The sequence below is a fragment of the Phalacrocorax aristotelis genome, chromosome 16 (assembly GCF_949628215.1).
Source record: "Phalacrocorax aristotelis chromosome 16, bGulAri2.1, whole genome shotgun sequence".
Classification (NCBI taxonomy): domain Eukaryota; kingdom Metazoa; phylum Chordata; class Aves; order Suliformes; family Phalacrocoracidae; genus Phalacrocorax; species Phalacrocorax aristotelis.
The window spans coordinates 13,423,971-13,439,731 of NC_134291.1; the positions used below are offsets into that span (position 1 = coordinate 13,423,971).

At 61.6% G+C, this 15,761-nt stretch overlaps 3 protein-coding genes across 6 annotated transcripts; 2 read left to right on the forward strand and 1 right to left on the reverse strand.

The window, feature by feature from the left end:
* The first annotated feature begins 253 nt into the window (after positions 1-253).
* H3-3B (H3.3 histone B) lies at positions 254-1,433 on the forward strand. Its single transcript, XM_075111226.1, has 3 exons — positions 254-395; positions 479-632; positions 730-1,433. Exons 1-3 carry the CDS (start codon positions 268-270, stop codon positions 856-858), a joined length of 411 nt encoding a protein of 136 aa, XP_074967327.1. The 5' UTR covers positions 254-267; the 3' UTR covers positions 859-1,433.
* LOC142065249 (uncharacterized) lies at positions 880-9,615 on the reverse strand. 4 transcript variants are annotated; one of them, XM_075111223.1, is made up of 17 exons: positions 9,550-9,615; positions 8,747-9,029; positions 8,267-8,374; positions 8,110-8,182; positions 7,800-7,956; positions 7,668-7,713; positions 6,717-6,775; positions 6,575-6,610; positions 5,485-5,537; positions 5,075-5,207; positions 4,789-4,985; positions 4,519-4,564; positions 4,353-4,418; positions 3,793-3,852; positions 3,537-3,619; positions 3,271-3,365; positions 880-2,409 (listed from the first exon to the last, which is right to left on the reverse strand). In XM_075111223.1, exons 2-17 carry the CDS (start codon positions 8,781-8,783, stop codon positions 2,375-2,377), a joined length of 1,284 nt encoding a protein of 427 aa, XP_074967324.1. In that variant the 5' UTR covers positions 8,784-9,029; positions 9,550-9,615; the 3' UTR covers positions 880-2,374. The 4 variants fall into 4 exon arrangements, 3 of the variants coding, with proteins under 3 accessions (XP_074967324.1, XP_074967323.1, XP_074967325.1); XR_012663320.1 differs by lacking the exon at positions 9,550-9,615 and adding an exon at positions 2,672-2,900 and having other exon boundaries at positions 2,342-2,409; positions 8,747-9,344; XM_075111222.1 differs by lacking the exon at positions 9,550-9,615 and having other exon boundaries at positions 8,747-9,343.
* Positions 9,616-9,750: 135 nt separating this feature from the next.
* On the forward strand, positions 9,751-15,760 carry GALK1 (galactokinase 1). The gene is made up of 8 exons (XM_075111225.1): positions 9,751-9,952; positions 10,771-10,960; positions 11,286-11,405; positions 11,927-12,062; positions 12,477-12,658; positions 12,906-13,056; positions 14,064-14,226; positions 15,270-15,760. The coding sequence occupies exons 1-8, from the start codon at positions 9,785-9,787 to the stop codon at positions 15,339-15,341; spliced, it is 1,182 nt and encodes a 393-aa protein (XP_074967326.1). The 5' UTR covers positions 9,751-9,784; the 3' UTR covers positions 15,342-15,760.
* The last annotated feature ends 1 nt before the right edge of the window (position 15,761 follows it).

The window sequence follows — 15,761 nt, forward strand, 5'->3', positions numbered from 1 at the left end:
TGACTCCTCCTCCTCCCGGGGGAGGCCGCTGGCCGGCCGCCCGCCCGCCGCGGGGGAGGGGGGGGTGACTTGCCGGCATCTGCTGCTTCTGGAGCTTAGGGGAGTTGGATGTTCCGGGTTGGGGGGGTGGGGGCGGCGGCGGACAGACAGACAGACGAACACCCCTCTGACAGGGAGGCCGTGCGCTGCGTCGCCGGGGCTGGCGGGGACGGGGAGAGCTGGGCCCCCGTGTCACGCCCGCCTGTCCCCGTAGGTAAGTGAAGAAAAATGGCCCGTACAAAGCAGACCGCCCGCAAGTCCACCGGGGGGAAGGCCCCCCGCAAGCAGCTGGCCACCAAGGCGGCCCGGAAAAGCGCTCCCTCTACCGGCGGCGTCAAGAAGCCCCACCGCTACAGGTAAGGCCCCGGGCCCGGCCCCCCGCCCCGGCCCCCTGCACCCGGCCCCGCCTCACCCGCTGCCCCTTTCCCCCTCCACCCAGGCCGGGCACCGTCGCCCTCCGTGAGATCCGTCGTTACCAAAAATCGACGGAGCTGCTGATCCGCAAGCTGCCCTTCCAGCGGCTGGTCAGAGAAATCGCCCAAGACTTCAAAACAGACTTGAGGTTCCAGAGCGCGGCCATCGGTGCGCTGCAGGTACTGGCGGCGGCCTGCTGGGCCTCGGCGCTGGGCGGTGCGCAGCGTCCTTCGCCGGCGGGTTCTAACGGCGTTTCTTCTTGTGCTCTTGAAACAGGAGGCCAGCGAAGCGTATCTGGTGGGTCTGTTCGAGGATACAAACCTGTGCGCCATCCATGCCAAGAGAGTCACCATCATGCCCAAAGACATCCAGTTGGCTCGCAGGATACGGGGGGAGAGGGCTTAAGTGAAGGCTGTTTTTATGGTGTTTTGTAGTAAATTCTGTAAAATACTTTGGTTTTAATTTGTGACTTTTTTGTAAGAAATTGTTTATAATATGTTGCATTTGTACTTAAGTCATTCCATCTTTCACTCAGGATGAATGCTAAAAGTGACTGTTCACATAAACCTCAGTGATGTGAGCCTTGTTGCTCAGGAGTGACAAGTTGCTAATATGCAGAAGGGATGGGTGATCTTTCTTGCTTCTCATGCATGTTTCTGTATGTTAATGACTTGTTGGGTAGCTAAACTTGTAAGGTACTAGAATTGATATAAATGTGTACAGGGTCCTTTTGCAATAAAACTGGTTATGACTTGATCCAAGTGTTTAACAATTGGGGCTGTTAGTCTGACCATACATCACTGTGACCAAATGTGGACTTTTTCAGAGGGTGAAACTACAAGTCTTAACCACAGTGTAACTTACAGTTTCCTAAAAAAAAAAGTAAACCTGGCAGCTATAGAATACACTATGTGCATTTATAATAGCTATTTTATATATTGTAGTGTCAACATTTTTAAATTAAATGTTTTACATTCACATGCGAGGAGTCTTTGTCATTTGGTGTGTACGGGCTTGAGGGCGCTTCCTCCTCCTGGCTCTGGCAGGTCAGTGGTAGGTGCCCACGAGCCGGGGCTGCTGCTCTGGTGCAGGCCATGGCCACCTGGGTAGGTGGCTGGAGCTTGAGTCACTGCTCCTGACTGGTGAGAGCAGTGCTGAGCCCTGCAGCTGTGGGGCAGAGGAGGAACAGCCGGATGGGCAGGTCTAGGCAGACTTTGGGGCTTTTCATAAAGCTGGACTGCTTACCCAGGTCAGCTGTTAGATCCAGCTCAAGAAGGAAGTTTTTTTTTTTTTTCCCCCTCTCCAGCAGATGCAGGGAAGTTTGTTTTGAAGTGGTGTGACTGGTCCAGCTTGTCCTTGAGCTGCGTTGGGCTGTGGCCTGTGGGAGCTGCCTCAGGCTGGGCTGAGGATGGCAGCCTGTGCCTGGAGGGCTGCTGGGTGCTCAGGAGGGTTCTCATCTGCCCCCCTCAGCTTTTCTGATGAAACGGGATTATACTCAAACCTGCGTTTAGGAATACCTCTCTCTTTGCTAAGCCAGGTCTGGCTTTGCCGGCACTTCCTTAGGACAAGGCAGAAAGGCAGGTAATTAACATGTGAATGGCAGGGCCGGGCGGCTCTCCCCACTCCTCCAGAACCGGCTGCGTGAGTAAGGCTGGGGTTGGCACGGAAGAGTCGCGCAGGGAAGTGGTTGAGCGAGCTCGTCTTGATTTATTTCAGTTCAACCACGAGCGCCATGGCCCTTGAGGAGGGAGGACAGCACCGCTCCCACCAGAGAGCAGGCGCTGGGGCGATGCTGGCCCTTGGCACAATCGCTGGGAGGCCGTCGGCGTTCCCGGTGCTCCCCTCCATGAGGCCAGCCGGGGTGTGGTGTGGGGCCTGTCCCGTCGGGGTGCCGCCGTGGCGCCGCCGGGGCGCTCCCATATCAGACGAACCACTCCGTGCGCTCAAACCCTAGAGCTGGAGGAACAGGCACTGCTTACCCGCGGCACTCACGCCCCTGTGCCCGTGCTGGTCCAGGCACACTCGGCGCTAACGCAGCCCCCGGTCAACGCGATAGCGTCGCTGCCACAGGGCTGCTAGGAATGTGTTCTAAAATAGTCCAAGATGAGGGTTTACACGAGTATTTTCCTCACTGCTAAACCTGTAGGGAAAGAGATTTCCTTGCCTCCACGTTGTGAATTTAATTGCTTTAAAGGCCTGGATCAAAGTTAAGCAGCACCTGGGCACCTCAGTGAGCTCAGGCAGCTTCAGGGGGTGGCTCTGTCCTAGGGCATGGCTGCGACATCCCCACAGGAAACCTGGGGTCCTCGGCGGCCCAGGGGCCGAGTGCCGGGGGAGCACCGGGCAGCTTGCATTTAGGCAGGTTAAAAAAAAAAAAAAAAGAATTCCAAGTGATCGGCTTTATGGATGTTTGATTTGGTGCTAAACCGCAGTAGCAGGCCGGGTTCCTGCAGGAAAAGTGTGTTTTAAAATAACATCCCTCGAAAACAATGTTTCCTCCAAGTTCTTAGTAGAAACAATGAACCATCTGGGTATGCCCAGAAGCTGTTTCTTAAAATAAAATCATTGTCTAGCAGTTCTTAAAAAAATAAAAAAAGAAACAACCACCCAAAACAAACAAGCCCGACACACAACAGAACGCAAACCCCAAACCCACCAGAAAAACCGTATCAACGCATTCAACGCATCCCTTCATCTTAGTAACCTCAACAAAAAAGAAATTAAGTTAGCGCTTGCGTGTCGTGGGCCAGAATAGCGATTCTTGGCATTCCGCGCTCTCGCTGTGATGAGATCGACAGCCGTAACCTGGTCCCTTACCCATTCTCCTGACGATTTCCTCGCATTCTTGCTCAGAACCCGATGCAAACACCAGGCAGTCGAACGTGCTCCTGTCAGGGCTCTCCGGGGAAGTGCTAAAAATGGAAACACGTCCATTAGCTGGCAGAGAGCGCGGCTCCGAAAGCCCAGCCCCGGCTTGTGGCCATACCAGAGACCCCCGCGGCGGGTCCGCGTGGTGCTCTGTTATCTTCCAAGCCCTGCATCCCTCTGCATCCCCCCATCCAGGCCCCACGGGCAGCACTTACGCCACGCAGAAGGCAAATAAACTGCGGCTGTCCCTGCAGCGTCCCACGCAGGAGATGGTGGGGTAGGGGTGGCGGCACAGGAGCTGCGCGGGGGACGGGGGAGGCGGCGTTGAGGGGCTGCAGGTGGTCCCTGCCCTCCCCGCTCCCGACCAGCTCCGTGACCCCCCCAGGCGGACACCGCGACATCGGCAGCCTCGGCAGGCACCAGTTTTTCCTGTAACCGCTCTCACCCGGGCCTTGGCCGTCACTTGCTCACCTCGGAAGACACCTTGTCCTGCACGAGGAGTTCTGCTTCCCTCACATCAAACAGCACCTCCTGCATGGGGGTGGAGGGGGAAGAAGCCCCGATCACCACAGCGCCCGCGCTCTCGTTTTAATAAGACGCTTACAGGAGAGCGAGTATTCAAAAGGCTGAGGTGACCACATGCAGTCACACACAGCTTTTTCAAGGCGAGACCATTGCGCTGCCCTTCTCATCACCCCCCGCCCCAGTGCTCTCGCACTGGAAGCTGTTCACAAACAACCCCCAAAGGCTCAAGCAGCAGCACCCTGAGCCCTGAAGCAGCCCGGAACCAGGCTCAGCCTCCCCACAGTTTCCCATGCGCTTTGTATTATTTTCCCTTAATGCACTTCCCTATCCTGGCTGCAGAGATCCTTCTAACCAGAAAAACAACCCGGCAGGGGTGGGGGCTGTCAAACACTCAGCCAGGCCAAGCGAACCTGGAGCCGGCAGGAACGAATACCCGTGGGCAGGGACCGCATTTCCCTGCGGTTTTCTCACCGTCCCCGCCGGATGCCCTCGGCCCCGCCGCTCACCTGCGCTGCCGAGCGCCTCTCCAGCACGGCGGCGATGGCCCAGTCCAGCACCTCTTTGCCACCATTCTGAAACGGAACAGGAAGGAGGGGATGAACCACAGGCACTTAAAAAGAAGCCCAGAAGAGACAATTTGTCTGTAGGCACGTCTCTGCCCCAGCGCCTCACCTTCCCAACGCCGATCCGGCCCAGGTACCGCAGTGTGTAGAGCAGCCTGGGGAGAAAAGGGCTCGGGGGCATCAGAGCGAGGACCCCACGCACCCTCCTGCTTCTCTATGCAAAGTGGAAGCTGCCCACAGCCCCCCACCACCCCCAGGCCACGGGCATAGCTTTGGCCCCACAGCCCCAAAGGGAGACCAGGGATAGCGTGGGCAGGGGCCTGCCCTGACACCAGGACCCCCAGCCCATCCTGGGGGCTCCCTGTGGTGCTGGACCTACCTGCCCCCCTGCAGCCTCTGCAGGTCCCCCTCGCCCCTGCGCCGGGGGCCATGCTGGAGCTGGAAGCGGGGCTCCTTCTCCTTCAGGACCTTCAGGTAGGGCAGGAGTGGCTCGTAGACCCCCCCGTCATGCCACTGCCACCGCAGCAGGCGAAAGCTGAGCGGTTGTCCCTTCAGCTTCTGCAGCACGGCCCCGGCCTGGAGGGAAGGTGAGGGGAGGACGGGGAGGATGGGGGGCAGGAGGGGGGGAGAGGGGGGAGATAGGCGAGCCCTCCCTGCCCACCCACCTGCCCGCTGTAGGCGTTTCTCAGTGAGCAGCCGTTGATCTCATCGAGGACATCGCCGGCCAGCACCACCTCGTCCACCTCCGCCTGGCTCTCGGGGAGCACCTCGGTGACAAAGACTCGGCCGTCCACATACCTGGGGGTGCAGCCGAGCCCCGGGCTCAGCGCCAGGGACCCAGCCCGGCTCCCCCAGCTCTTCCGTACCATCAGCGATGTTTCCCCAATGCCCGGAGACAGGGAAAAGCCACCCCAGGGACAGCAGATACTGGCGAGGCTGAGCCGATGAGGAGAAAAGCACCCAAGACAGCCGCGATGCTCACAGCAGGGAGCTTATCTCCCCTTTTTGGGGGGCTTTGAGTGCTGTGGTGTCCAGATCCCGCTGGAGAGCAGAGAGGAGGATCAAGGGCTCCTACCTGAGCACCAACCCCAGTGCGCGGCACGGGACCGTCTCGTAAGTGATGCAGACCTGGAAGAGAGTGGCCGGTGACAGCGGCCCTGCAATGGCCACAGGACCCCCAAGAAGCGTGACCAGGAGGAGGACGGGGACCCCTTGCCCTGGCTCAGTTCTGGCACTGATGCCAAACCAGGGCTTCGGGAGCCCAGGGAGGGCCCGGTCCGCAATGCCCCCAGCTGGGCTGGGCCTAGTGGTGGCTGCTTGTCCCTGCCCTCTCCTGGGGTTTGGCTCTGCCCAGACCCTGGAAGGACAAACCCGCCTGATGGACGGGATGGAAGCAGCAGGTGAACCCTTAACTCAGCGATGAGCCCTGCTCCTTCAGCCCATGCACCCCCACGCGGCGGGGAAGCGCTGCCACCCCTCCCCAAAGGCGCTGCCGTTTGCAGCGGCACTTACTGTCACATCGCATTACCCAGGGACCCGAAACACGGCCAGTTCGGCCAGGAGCACTTGCTGTTAGAAATGCCCAGAAGCCAGCGGGATCCCAGCCTCCGCAGCAGCGCCGCGGCTCGCTGCGCACCGTAACCAGCCCCAAAGCCACCTTGAGCTTTTTGGGGGATTCTTTTGGGTGAAAAAGGCAGTGGCGAGATGCTTTTCATTTTTAAAAGGCATGAAGGCAGCCCCACTGTTCTCAGTAAATGCACTGATATTTCACTGAGCAAAACCAAGAGCGAAACCAACTGATGCATTATCTGTGTCAGCCCAGGGAAACGGGGAATATTTTTGGCAATAAATCAGGGAAGGGAGCATGGGAAAACTTCATTTGTGTCAGCAATTTAGGCCCGGGTACCACTCTTGCTTGGTTTTACTCCCAGGAATGCTGGGGTCTGCTCCTGGTGGCAGCGCAGGCCCCCGGCAGGAGCCGGCATCGGTGGCAGAGGCGGTTCTGCTTGTGCTGGTGAACCTGAGCCAATTCACGCCCGGCTGCGGCCTGGCGGAGAGCTGCGTGGCAATCTCTCCCCACCAGATCACTCCTTATCTTCCTCATTTGACTTTTCAGCGAGGGCCGGGCGGCGGAAGGACGGCTTCAGGAAGAGACGAGCTCTTACCGGCAGCAGCCAGCTTTCGTCCAAGAAGCTGCAATTCTATGAACAAAGGATCATCAGCGCCATCGGGCCCAGCGAGGAAAGGGCCGGGGCCCCACGCCAGCAGCCGTGCGCCGGCCACCACCCTGCCAATTTGTCTCCCTACCTGCAGGTCCAGGGAGAAATCCATCTCTGTCAGCACCAGCAGCAGCGAGAGGAAAGGCTCTGCAGGGGGACAGGGATGGAGAGGCAGCGTCACCGCCGGGTTCCCGGCAGCCACCGCCTCGCAGGGACATAGCAGAGGTCCGAATAAAGCCATTTTCGGCATAACTAATGAGCCCTGGGGAGCAAGGCCCTGAGAGCATCGCAGCACCGCGACACCCAGGCTGCTGCTGGAGGCACGGGGAGAGAAGCGCTGCAGCACGATACCTGCTTTCCCCAAATTCAGACCAAGGCTCACAGCAAATGCTGCTGAGGAGCAACTTTCTCTCCATTTCTCCCCCTAAATGCAAAGCGAAGCCGCCCGGGCTCTCGTGCGTGAGCCTCGTAGTTACACTGACAGAGATCTGCAATCTGCTCATGCACCAGCAGCGCGAGTGATTTATAAGCCATCTAGGGACAGATTTAACGCAGGGTTATTAATCATAATCAAAAGATTAAAGGCTTTCACCCTTGCCTGCCCCCCCGCAGGAGTGTGGCTGCGACGGGGTGGTGCAGCTTGTCAAGGCAACGCAGCCATTTACCGCACCAAACCCCTTGCGCGGCACCGCAGCCTGGGCCCAGCTGCCACAGGCTCCCCTCAAAGCTGGGCTGCCGGGTCTGCTTAAACCAGTGCCCTTGGTACAAAGAAATAACACAGAAGACACTTCAGAAGCGATTTTCCTATCCCATGACACTAAAGCCAACCTTGGATGGATTAAAATCCTTTTTAAATAGTCACACCTTTTCCATCCCTGCAGCAGCATATTTTGATTTCACTGCTAAGTTTGGCTTAGAAAAATCACAGTGGACTGTTTTCCTGGCCCCCCCCCCGGCCCCCAGCAGTGCGGTGCCGTAACACCCGTGACGGCTGCCCAGGGGTGGGTTACATCCCGCCTCGGGGGAGCCGCCGTCTTACCCCGGAGGTCTTCGTTGCCAAGGATGGAGCTCGATGGATCATAAAACTGAAACAGATAAAATGCCACTGTTTCCCCACCGCTCGCTTCGCTGCCTGCACCCACGGATGGCGGCTCCCCACCGTGTGCCACACCTCCGGGAGCCGGGGGGTCTGCGCCAGCTGCCGCACGGCCGCCGCCAGCACCTTCCCCTGCAGGGCCAAGCGCAGAAAGTACCGCCCGCGGCCCTGGGCCGTCCGCGCCTTCTCACAGCTGCCCGCTCTCTGGATGCTGATGGAGAGGGGGGTCGGCCTGTTTGGGGAGAGGGGAAGCGGCTCGGGGCCCAAACTCCGGTGGTGTGTGGGAACACCCTCCCCACACCGGGGGGGCTTTGGGACGAGCACATCATGGCGGACACTTCCACGGCTCTGATTTTCATCCCCAGCCTGGTTCGGGGTTGCTCACCCGCCACCGTCCCCCGTGGGCAGCTGCTCCAGCCAGTGCCAGTAATCCCGTCTCCTGAAGCCCCAGGCTGGCTCTGCGGGAGAGAGGGAGCGCGAGGGGCCTCGCCGCGGGCACCGGCACGCTGCCGCCCGCCGCCCGGGCGCGAAGGACCACTCACGTCGGAGCCCCTTGCGCAGGATGCTCTCCAGCAGCCGGCACAGGGAGGCGAGGTGCGGCGAGGCGTCTGTGCAGGGCCCCCCGCCCTCCCGCAGCCGCAGCACCCCGCCTGCGGCACGGGGAGCATCAGCACCCATGGGTGCCCCAGTTTGGCGGGGGGTGTGGGGGGGCACCCATGGGAACAGCTGTCTGCACAGCCCCGGGAGGGGGTCGCTGGTGCTGCGGGAGGTGCCCGACACCCCGGCAGGATGCGACCCGCCGCACCGGGCAGAAATTCAGGTAAACGTCCTCAAAGCCGAAGGCGGGTGCAAAGCCCGGGTCAGGCAGCGGCGCTGCCCGACCCCCCACGGCAGCCCCCGGCCCGGGCAGCGCCCGCCCAACCGGGGCGGGTGCGGAGGACCGGGCTCCGGGGCGAGGGCTACCGGAGGAGGAGGGGAGGGGACCGGCCCGGGGGGGGGGGGGGGGGGCGGGCCACGCTCACCTTTCAGGGCGCTCAGCAGCGGCTCCTTCCCGGCCATGGGCTCGGACCACCCCCCCCGGCCCGGACGGTCCCGCGGCGGCGGGCGGGGACCGGCGGGGAGGCGGGAACCGGGAAGGGGCCCCGCCCCACGCGGGGGAGGAACCCCCCGGCCCGCCCGGCCTCGCTCTACGGGCACGGGGGGGTATATATACACCTCCACGCACGGGCGCGGTTACGGCGTGAGTTCACGTACGTGTGTCTAAAAAGCACAGGCGGGCATCGGCACGTATGTACCTATCTACCTCTATGGGTATATAAAATCCATGCGTTGGCATACGTATTGGCATAAAACGCATATATAACAGAGGCGCTGGTGCATATACATCACAGAATCATTAAGGTTGGAAAAGACCTCGAGGATCATCAAGCCCAGCCATCGACCCAACGCCCCCCGGCCTCCTAAACCACGTCCCCAAGTGCCACGTCTGCACGGTGTTTGAACCCCCCCAGGGACGGTGACTCCCCCCCCTCTGTGGGCAGCCTGTGCCAGGGCCTGACCGCTCTTGTGGTGAAGACATTTCCCCTCACATCCAATCTAAACCTCCCCTGGCGCAGCCTGAGGCCGTTCCCTCTCGCCCTGTCACTGGTGACTTGGGAGCAGAGACCAGCCCCCCCCCCTCACTCCAGCCCCTCTCAGGCAGCTGCAGAGAGCGAGAAGGGCTCCCCTCAGCCCCCTCTTCTCCAGGCTAAACCCCCCCAGCCCCCTCAGTCGCCCCCCAGCACACTTGTGCTCCAGACCCTCCCCAGCCCCGCTGCCCACACACCGGTATCTGTCCGAGCACTGGGACAACGTCGGCACCGGGGACCGGCCGCGGGAGCGCGGAGGGACCCCCGCATCCCACCCCCACCCCCCCGCCCCAGCTCCGCCGCGGCCCCGCAGCGCCCCGAGGTCGAGCCCCGGCGCCGGCGGTGCGGGAAGTGACTGAGGCGGGGCGGGGGCCGGGGCGGTGCGGGAAGTGCCCGGGGGCGGTGCGGTGCTGGGGGCGGTGCGGCGCGGCCATGGCGGAGGTGGCGGAGGGGCCCGGGTCTGTCCCGCTGCTGGCGGCCGCCCTCCGGGCGCACGGAGCGGCTTTCGGGGGGCCGGCGGCGCTGGCGGCGTGGGCTCCCGGCCGGGTCAACCTCATCGGCGAGCACACCGACTACAACGGCGGCTTCGTGCTGCCCATGGTAAGGGCCGCGCTGCCTCCAGGTCCCCCTGCCGGGTCCTCCCTCCGGGGGTCCGCGGCCGCCGGCCCCCCCCCCCCCGCCTGCCCTGGGATAGCCCTCCCCGGGATCCCTCCCCCCGCCCAGGACCGTGCGGGATCTCCCGGGATCCCCCCGCACCGCGCCAGGGAGCACCGGAGCTCGGAGCAGGACCCGGAGCATCGGAGGCAGCACCCCCAGACCGGCTGCGGGGGGACGCGATTCCCCCTCCCCGACCACCGCTTGGAGGGCTGAAGCCTCTTCTCTGTGACCCCGTTAAACAATTTGCCGCTCCCGGAGAGCAATGTTCTGGTGGCAGAGGTGGTTGGAACCAGCTGGGGCTTCCTGACCTCCTTCAGCTGGGTGGGGAAGCCCCCACTCAGCGTAAATCAAACGTACAGCTAATTATTGTGAGGCCAAGGAGCGTGGGAGCGGGTCAGCTGAATTCCCCTTGCAGGCGAGAAAACTTCCCGAAACCCCTCACGGCCTCGTCATGGGTTTCCGCTCCCCTGGAGCCCAGCAGCCAGCGCCCCGGCGCTGAGCTGGGGAGGTCGGTCACAGCATTTCGGTGCTGTGAAATGCCCGCTGACCCCATGTGGCATTAAATAGCCAGGACGTTTAATGCTGCGACGAGCCGGAGCTTGCGGTGGGGGCTGGCGGCTCCGCATGGGCAGAGTTAAGGGTTAACACATGTTGGGTGCTGCCAGCTGTGGGTTGAAGCAGCCACGCTTGTCCCCTGCCGCCGGTGGGGATGCTCCAAGGGGTGCCGCGGGGTCTCAGCCCACCTTCCCCCCCTGCCCCAGGCCCTGCAGCTGGGGACGGTGCTGGTGGGATCCCCCACGCAGGACGGGACCATCTCCATCCTCACCACCTCGGCAGAGGCGGACGAGCCCCGCAGGGTGCAGTTCCCGGCTCCCCGCCAAGGCAGCCCCCTGAGGCCGGGGCAGCCTCACTGGGCCAACTACGTCAAGGGCATCATCCAGCACTACCGGGGTAAGGCCCAGGCTGCCGGGTGGGTTAGATCCCCCCTCGTGCGGGGCCGGTGCTCAGCGCCCAGCTTTTGGTGTCCTCTGAGGGCTCTTCCAGTGCCCATGCGATCCTGCAGCAGCTGCTGGGGCCAGGCTCCAGCAGAGATGCTTTCAGCTCCAAAGACCCCTGGTTTGGGGAGAGGGGAATACCCAGGTCATGCTCTGCCATGGGTCACCCTGCGTTTTGAAATGGGATATCGGACAGGGGCTGCTGTCTGCCAGTTCCCCGTGAGCTGTGGGGCAGCCCCAGCCCTGCAGGGCCTCACAGCTCCTCCTGTCTGCTCCTGCAGGTGGTCCCGTGCCAGGCTTCAGCGCCGTGATAGCCAGTGACATCCCCCTGGGCGGGGGCCTCTCCAGCTCGGCCGCTCTGGAGGTGGCTACTTACACCTTCCTCCAGCAGCTCTGCCCTGGTAAGGCAGCGTCTGGTCCTGGCCCCTGGCACCTCCGTTCCCGGTGGGAGCGGGATGAGGGGGGTGCCCTTATCAGATCCCGCAGCCCTTGGGGAAAGGCCGCTGTGGGGTGGGCCACAACGCCTGGCCGCAGCCAGAGCTGGCACCGCCGTGGCTGCGGGGCCCCTCTGGCTCACCCAGCCTGACCTGCCCATGCCTCTAAAGCCCACGGACCACCCTGGGGCTGGCCAGAGGGATGAGGAGATATTCCCATGGGGGTCATCTTCTCCCCACCCTCATGTCCCCAGAAATGGAGAGAGCTGAGACACCAGTGTCAAGTTACTGCCTCCAGCTGTATCTGGGGGCCCACGCTGGCACAGATGACGTGCCATGGTACAGGAGCAAGCACCTGCCGCTGATGCTGTATAAAAAAAGCATTCCATGGGAAAGCAACCCTTTACCTTTGTGTTTGTTCCCCCTGCTCCAGGGCAAGGGGCAAAGGGCCCAGGGCTGCTAACCTGCTCCCCTCTGCTCTGGCACAGATGACGGTGATTTGGTAGCCAAGGCGCTGGCATGCCAGAAAGCAGAGCACACGTTTGCCGGCATGCCCTGCGGGATCATGGACCAGTTCATATCCGTGTTGGGCAAGGAAGGCCACGCGCTTCTCATCGACTGCAGGTCAGGGCCGAGCGCCGGGCTCGCTGCACAGTGCCCACCTCCTCGGGCAGGTGGGGACGAGCTGGTCCCATGGCCATGAAATAAATGCAGGAGTGCAGGGAGGGGTTAACCCCTGAACGCAGCCAAAAATCTCATCGTGGGGCTGGGGCGCCCTGCATTTTAACTCCTGTGTCTTGATTCCTCCTCCTGCATCCTTTCTCCTGCTTGCCTGGGCTGTCTTTCCCACAAAGTTGTTAGGGTCTGTTATGGGACTAATAATTGGGAGGGAGTGAAATGCTCCAGTGAAATCTTAAACCACATGGACTTTGCCTCTGCGGAGGCAGGAGCCGCCTGCTGCGTGGCCTCCCCTGGGTGGCTGAGGGCTGGAGCAGGCTGCGGGGTGGGCACATGGCCCGTGCTGAGCTCTCACTGCAGGTCCCTGGAGACTGTCCTCGTCCCGCTGACCGATGACAGCCTGGCCGTCCTCATCACCAACTCCAACGTGCGGCACACGCTGACGGGCAGCGAATACCCCACGCGCCGGCGGCAGTGCGAGGAGGCGGCAGCGGCGCTCGGCAAGGCCAGCCTGCGAGATGCCACCATGGCCGAGCTGGAAGGTGGGGACGGTCCCGCCCTTGGCTCCAGCCTCTCCTCGGGGCAGCGGGAGCTCGGTGCCCCATGGCGCGGGCTGACTCTGTGGGGCAGCACCTGGGATGGGTGGATGGGTGCGCACGCCGGGATGGGAGTGTGCCGCAAGTAGCGAAGCTCTGGCACAGGATGGTTGCAGGACGTGGCCGTGCTCGCCCCCAGCAGCATCCCACAGACCCGAGCAGATTTGCTGCAGGGGCATGCATGTCTCCGCAGCGGCCAGGAGCCGGCTGGGCGAGGAGGTGTACCGGCGGGCCAGGCATGTCATCGGCGAGATAGCACGGACAGCCCAGGCAGCGCAAGCGCTGCGGGACAGGGACTACGAGACATTTGGGAGGCTGATGGTGGAGAGTCACAACTCCCTCAGGTGAGGATGTACCAACTGCGGGGCAGGGCAGGCTGTGTTGGGTCCTCACGGGGTTCCCTTGCCCATGGGTGCAGCGCTGGGGGCAGCCGGAGACGTGTCCTGCCCCATGTCTCTCACGGCTCAGCCTGCTGGGGAGTTTTAGGACAAGCCCCACTTGTGTGCCGGGGTGCTGTGACGAGGCAGCGGATCACGTACCTACAGACGTGTGCTGCTTACAGCAGCGCCCAGCGGGTCCCCAGCGCCGCAGCCTCGCTCATGTATACATCCGCTTAAGGCAGCGTGCTGGCTTTGGCCGGGGTAGAGTTAATTTTCTTCACAGTAGCCAGTATGGGGCTGCGTTTTGGATTTGTGCTGGAAACAGTGTTGATAGCACAGGGATGTTTTAGTTCCTGCTGAGCAGGGCTTGCACAGGGCCAAGGCCTTTCCTGCCCCTCACCCCACCCCACCAGCGAGGGGCTGGGGGGGGCACAAGGGGTTGGGAGGGGACACGGCCGGGACAGTGACCCCAGCTGACCCCAGGGCTGTCCCACACCGCATGGCGTCATGCTCAGCACATGGAGCTGGGGGAAGAAGAAGGAGGGGAGGGGGGGATGACATTGGGAGTGATGGCGTTTGCCTTCCCAAGTCACGGTTACACGCGATGGAGCCCTGCTGTCCGGGGGATGGCTGAGCACCCGCCTGCCCGTGGGAAGGAGGGAATGAAGTCCTCATTTTGCTTTGCTTGTGTGCACGGCTTTACCTGTTAAACTGCCTTTATCTCAACCCACGGGTTTTCTCACTTTTACCCTTCCGATTCTCTCCCCGTCCCACCAGAGGGGAGCGAGTGATTGAGCGGCTGTGCCATGCTTAGTTGCTGGCTGGCATTAAACCACGACAGGCAGGGCTCTGGGCCGGGATCTGCGGCACCCTGCATTGCATCCATTGCCGTAGCAAACTGCAGCACCAAGACACACATTTCAGCTGTTCATGGTGCAGGACAAGGCTGACCACGGATCTCCTCTCTCCAGGGATGACTACGAAGTGAGCTGCCCGGAGCTGGATGAGCTGGTAGCGGCAGCCCTGGAGGTCGATGGGGTTTATGGCAGCAGGATGACCGGGGGAGGCTTTGGCGGCTGCACAGTGACGCTGCTGGAGGCTGGGGCTGCAGAGAGAGCCCAGCACCACATCCAGGTACGTGCCAGGAGATTGGCTTAAAGATCCCAAGGAAACACTCAGGGCCACGCTCCTGTGGCCCTTGGGGGTTGCTGTGGCCCAGCCGGTGCCATACAGGGATAGCCCCAAGTCTGTTGAGGTTACTAAGGTCTTGCAGGCAGTTCAGCACCGCGCTGGTCACAGAGCACTGCCCAAGGACCTTACTGCATTGAGAAAGTGAGAAAAAGGTGCCGGGCGAGCTTCAGGAAGGCTAAATCTGTCTAGGGAAAAGTAATCGAAGCTGAACTTAGGCAATGCTGAGCTTAATGCCGGCAGTTGCAGCCCAGGAAAGATCTGTGTTGTCATCAATGTCCTCTAACTCGGCAGCTCAGCGTGCGCTGGTAGCTCAAAACGCCAGCAAAGTGGGGGGTGTCAGGCAACGGGGGCTGTGAATGAGGCAGAGCCTCATTTTGCTGCTATATGAGATCATGGTGCGCCCTCTAAATCGTGGGGGGTGGTAAAGAAGGGGCAGAGGGAGGCGTCTGAAAGGCGGAGAGACCAAAAGGGCAGTTCCTTTGCCATCTGATGAGAAGCTGGGAGAGAGGCACCACGGTCAGGAGTTATGAAACAATGAGGGGGGGTAGGTAGAGGTGAGTGTGGCACTGACCCTCACATCCTCCAAAATAAGGTGACTTAGAAGAAAAACAGAGCTGAGGAAGCACCGCGCCGAGCTGCTGGTGAGCTTCCTGCTGTTGCCAGAGGCCGCGGAGGTCAGCAGCATCAGCAGGGTCAAAAAGGGTTGGAAAAAGTCCCAGAGAACAGTCCGTAAGGGGCTGCTGAAGAGTCAGCTTGGGGCTGCATTGATAGCCTCCCTGCCCCCTGTGGTGGACGGACCAGGGGACCCCAGGCAGGGGCCAGGACAGCATACTGTTTCCAAAAAGCATCTCATGCGGCCACCTTTGGAGCAGTGGCTGGGCCAGCCGCAGGGCTGGGCCGTTCTCCCCCTGGCTCCAGCATCCCCCAGCCCAGGCGCTTGGTGTGGCCCCAGAGCACCAGCACTTACTGCTCCTCTTGCCTCCTAGGAGAAATACAGCGGCACAGCCACCTTCTACCTCACCAAACCCTCCGGTGGGGCAAAGGTGCTGCCCCTGTAGGAGCGACCACCTCGCCTGGGATCGCCTCCCGCCGAGGCAGCTGCTTTCCTCGCGTCACAAGGGAATCAGTTTGGCTGCAGCAGCTGTGTAATAAATGCAAACCACTTGCACACGCGTTCTGCGCCCACCTGAGCCAAGCTCTGATGCCAAAGTCACTGAGGAGCTTTCCTCAGAGGAGGCTGGTTTAATTCCAGTTCGTGCTGGTGTAACAAGCCTTTACTGGGACGTGTGGTCCAGTAGTGCCTCTGGAGCTGCAGTCACAGGAGGGGAGGGGGGGTGGAGGAGCAGCAGGTGCTGACACATGGGAGAAGCCCCTGCTTGGGTTTCTGCTTCTGCCACATCCCTCACCCGCTGCTGCAGCTGGAGTGCATGGGGGGGATTTTTTTTTTTTTCTTTTTAAATAAAAGCTAAAGGCAGCCT

Bases quoted from the DNA above. Each gene is read 5' to 3' on its own strand.
- LOC142065249 (XM_075111223.1), bottom strand. From the start codon at position 8,783: ATGGCCGGGAAGGAGCCGCTGCTGAGCGCCCTGAAAG. The intron at 7,714-7,799 runs GTGTGGCACACG...TATCTGTTTCAG, and splicing joins AGACCCCCCGGCTCCCGGAG to TTTTATGATCCATCGAGCTC. The intron at 3,620-3,792 runs GTGAGCAAGTGA...TCCCCCGCGCAG, and splicing joins AGGACAAGGTGTCTTCCGAG to CTCCTGTGCCGCCACCCCTA.
- H3-3B (XM_075111226.1), top strand. From the start codon at position 268: ATGGCCCGTACAAAGCAGACCGCCCGCAAGTCCACCGGGGGGAAGGCC. The intron at 396-478 runs GTAAGGCCCCGG...CCCTCCACCCAG, and splicing joins AAGAAGCCCCACCGCTACAG to GCCGGGCACCGTCGCCCTCC. The intron at 633-729 runs GTACTGGCGGCG...CTCTTGAAACAG, and splicing joins CGGCCATCGGTGCGCTGCAG to GAGGCCAGCGAAGCGTATCT.
- GALK1 (XM_075111225.1), top strand. From the start codon at position 9,785: ATGGCGGAGGTGGCGGAGGGGCCCGGGTCTGTCCCGCTGCTGGCGGCC. The intron at 11,406-11,926 runs GTAAGGCAGCGT...GCTCTGGCACAG, and splicing joins CCTCCAGCAGCTCTGCCCTG to ATGACGGTGATTTGGTAGCC. The intron at 13,057-14,063 runs GTGAGGATGTAC...TCCTCTCTCCAG, and splicing joins GAGAGTCACAACTCCCTCAG to GGATGACTACGAAGTGAGCT.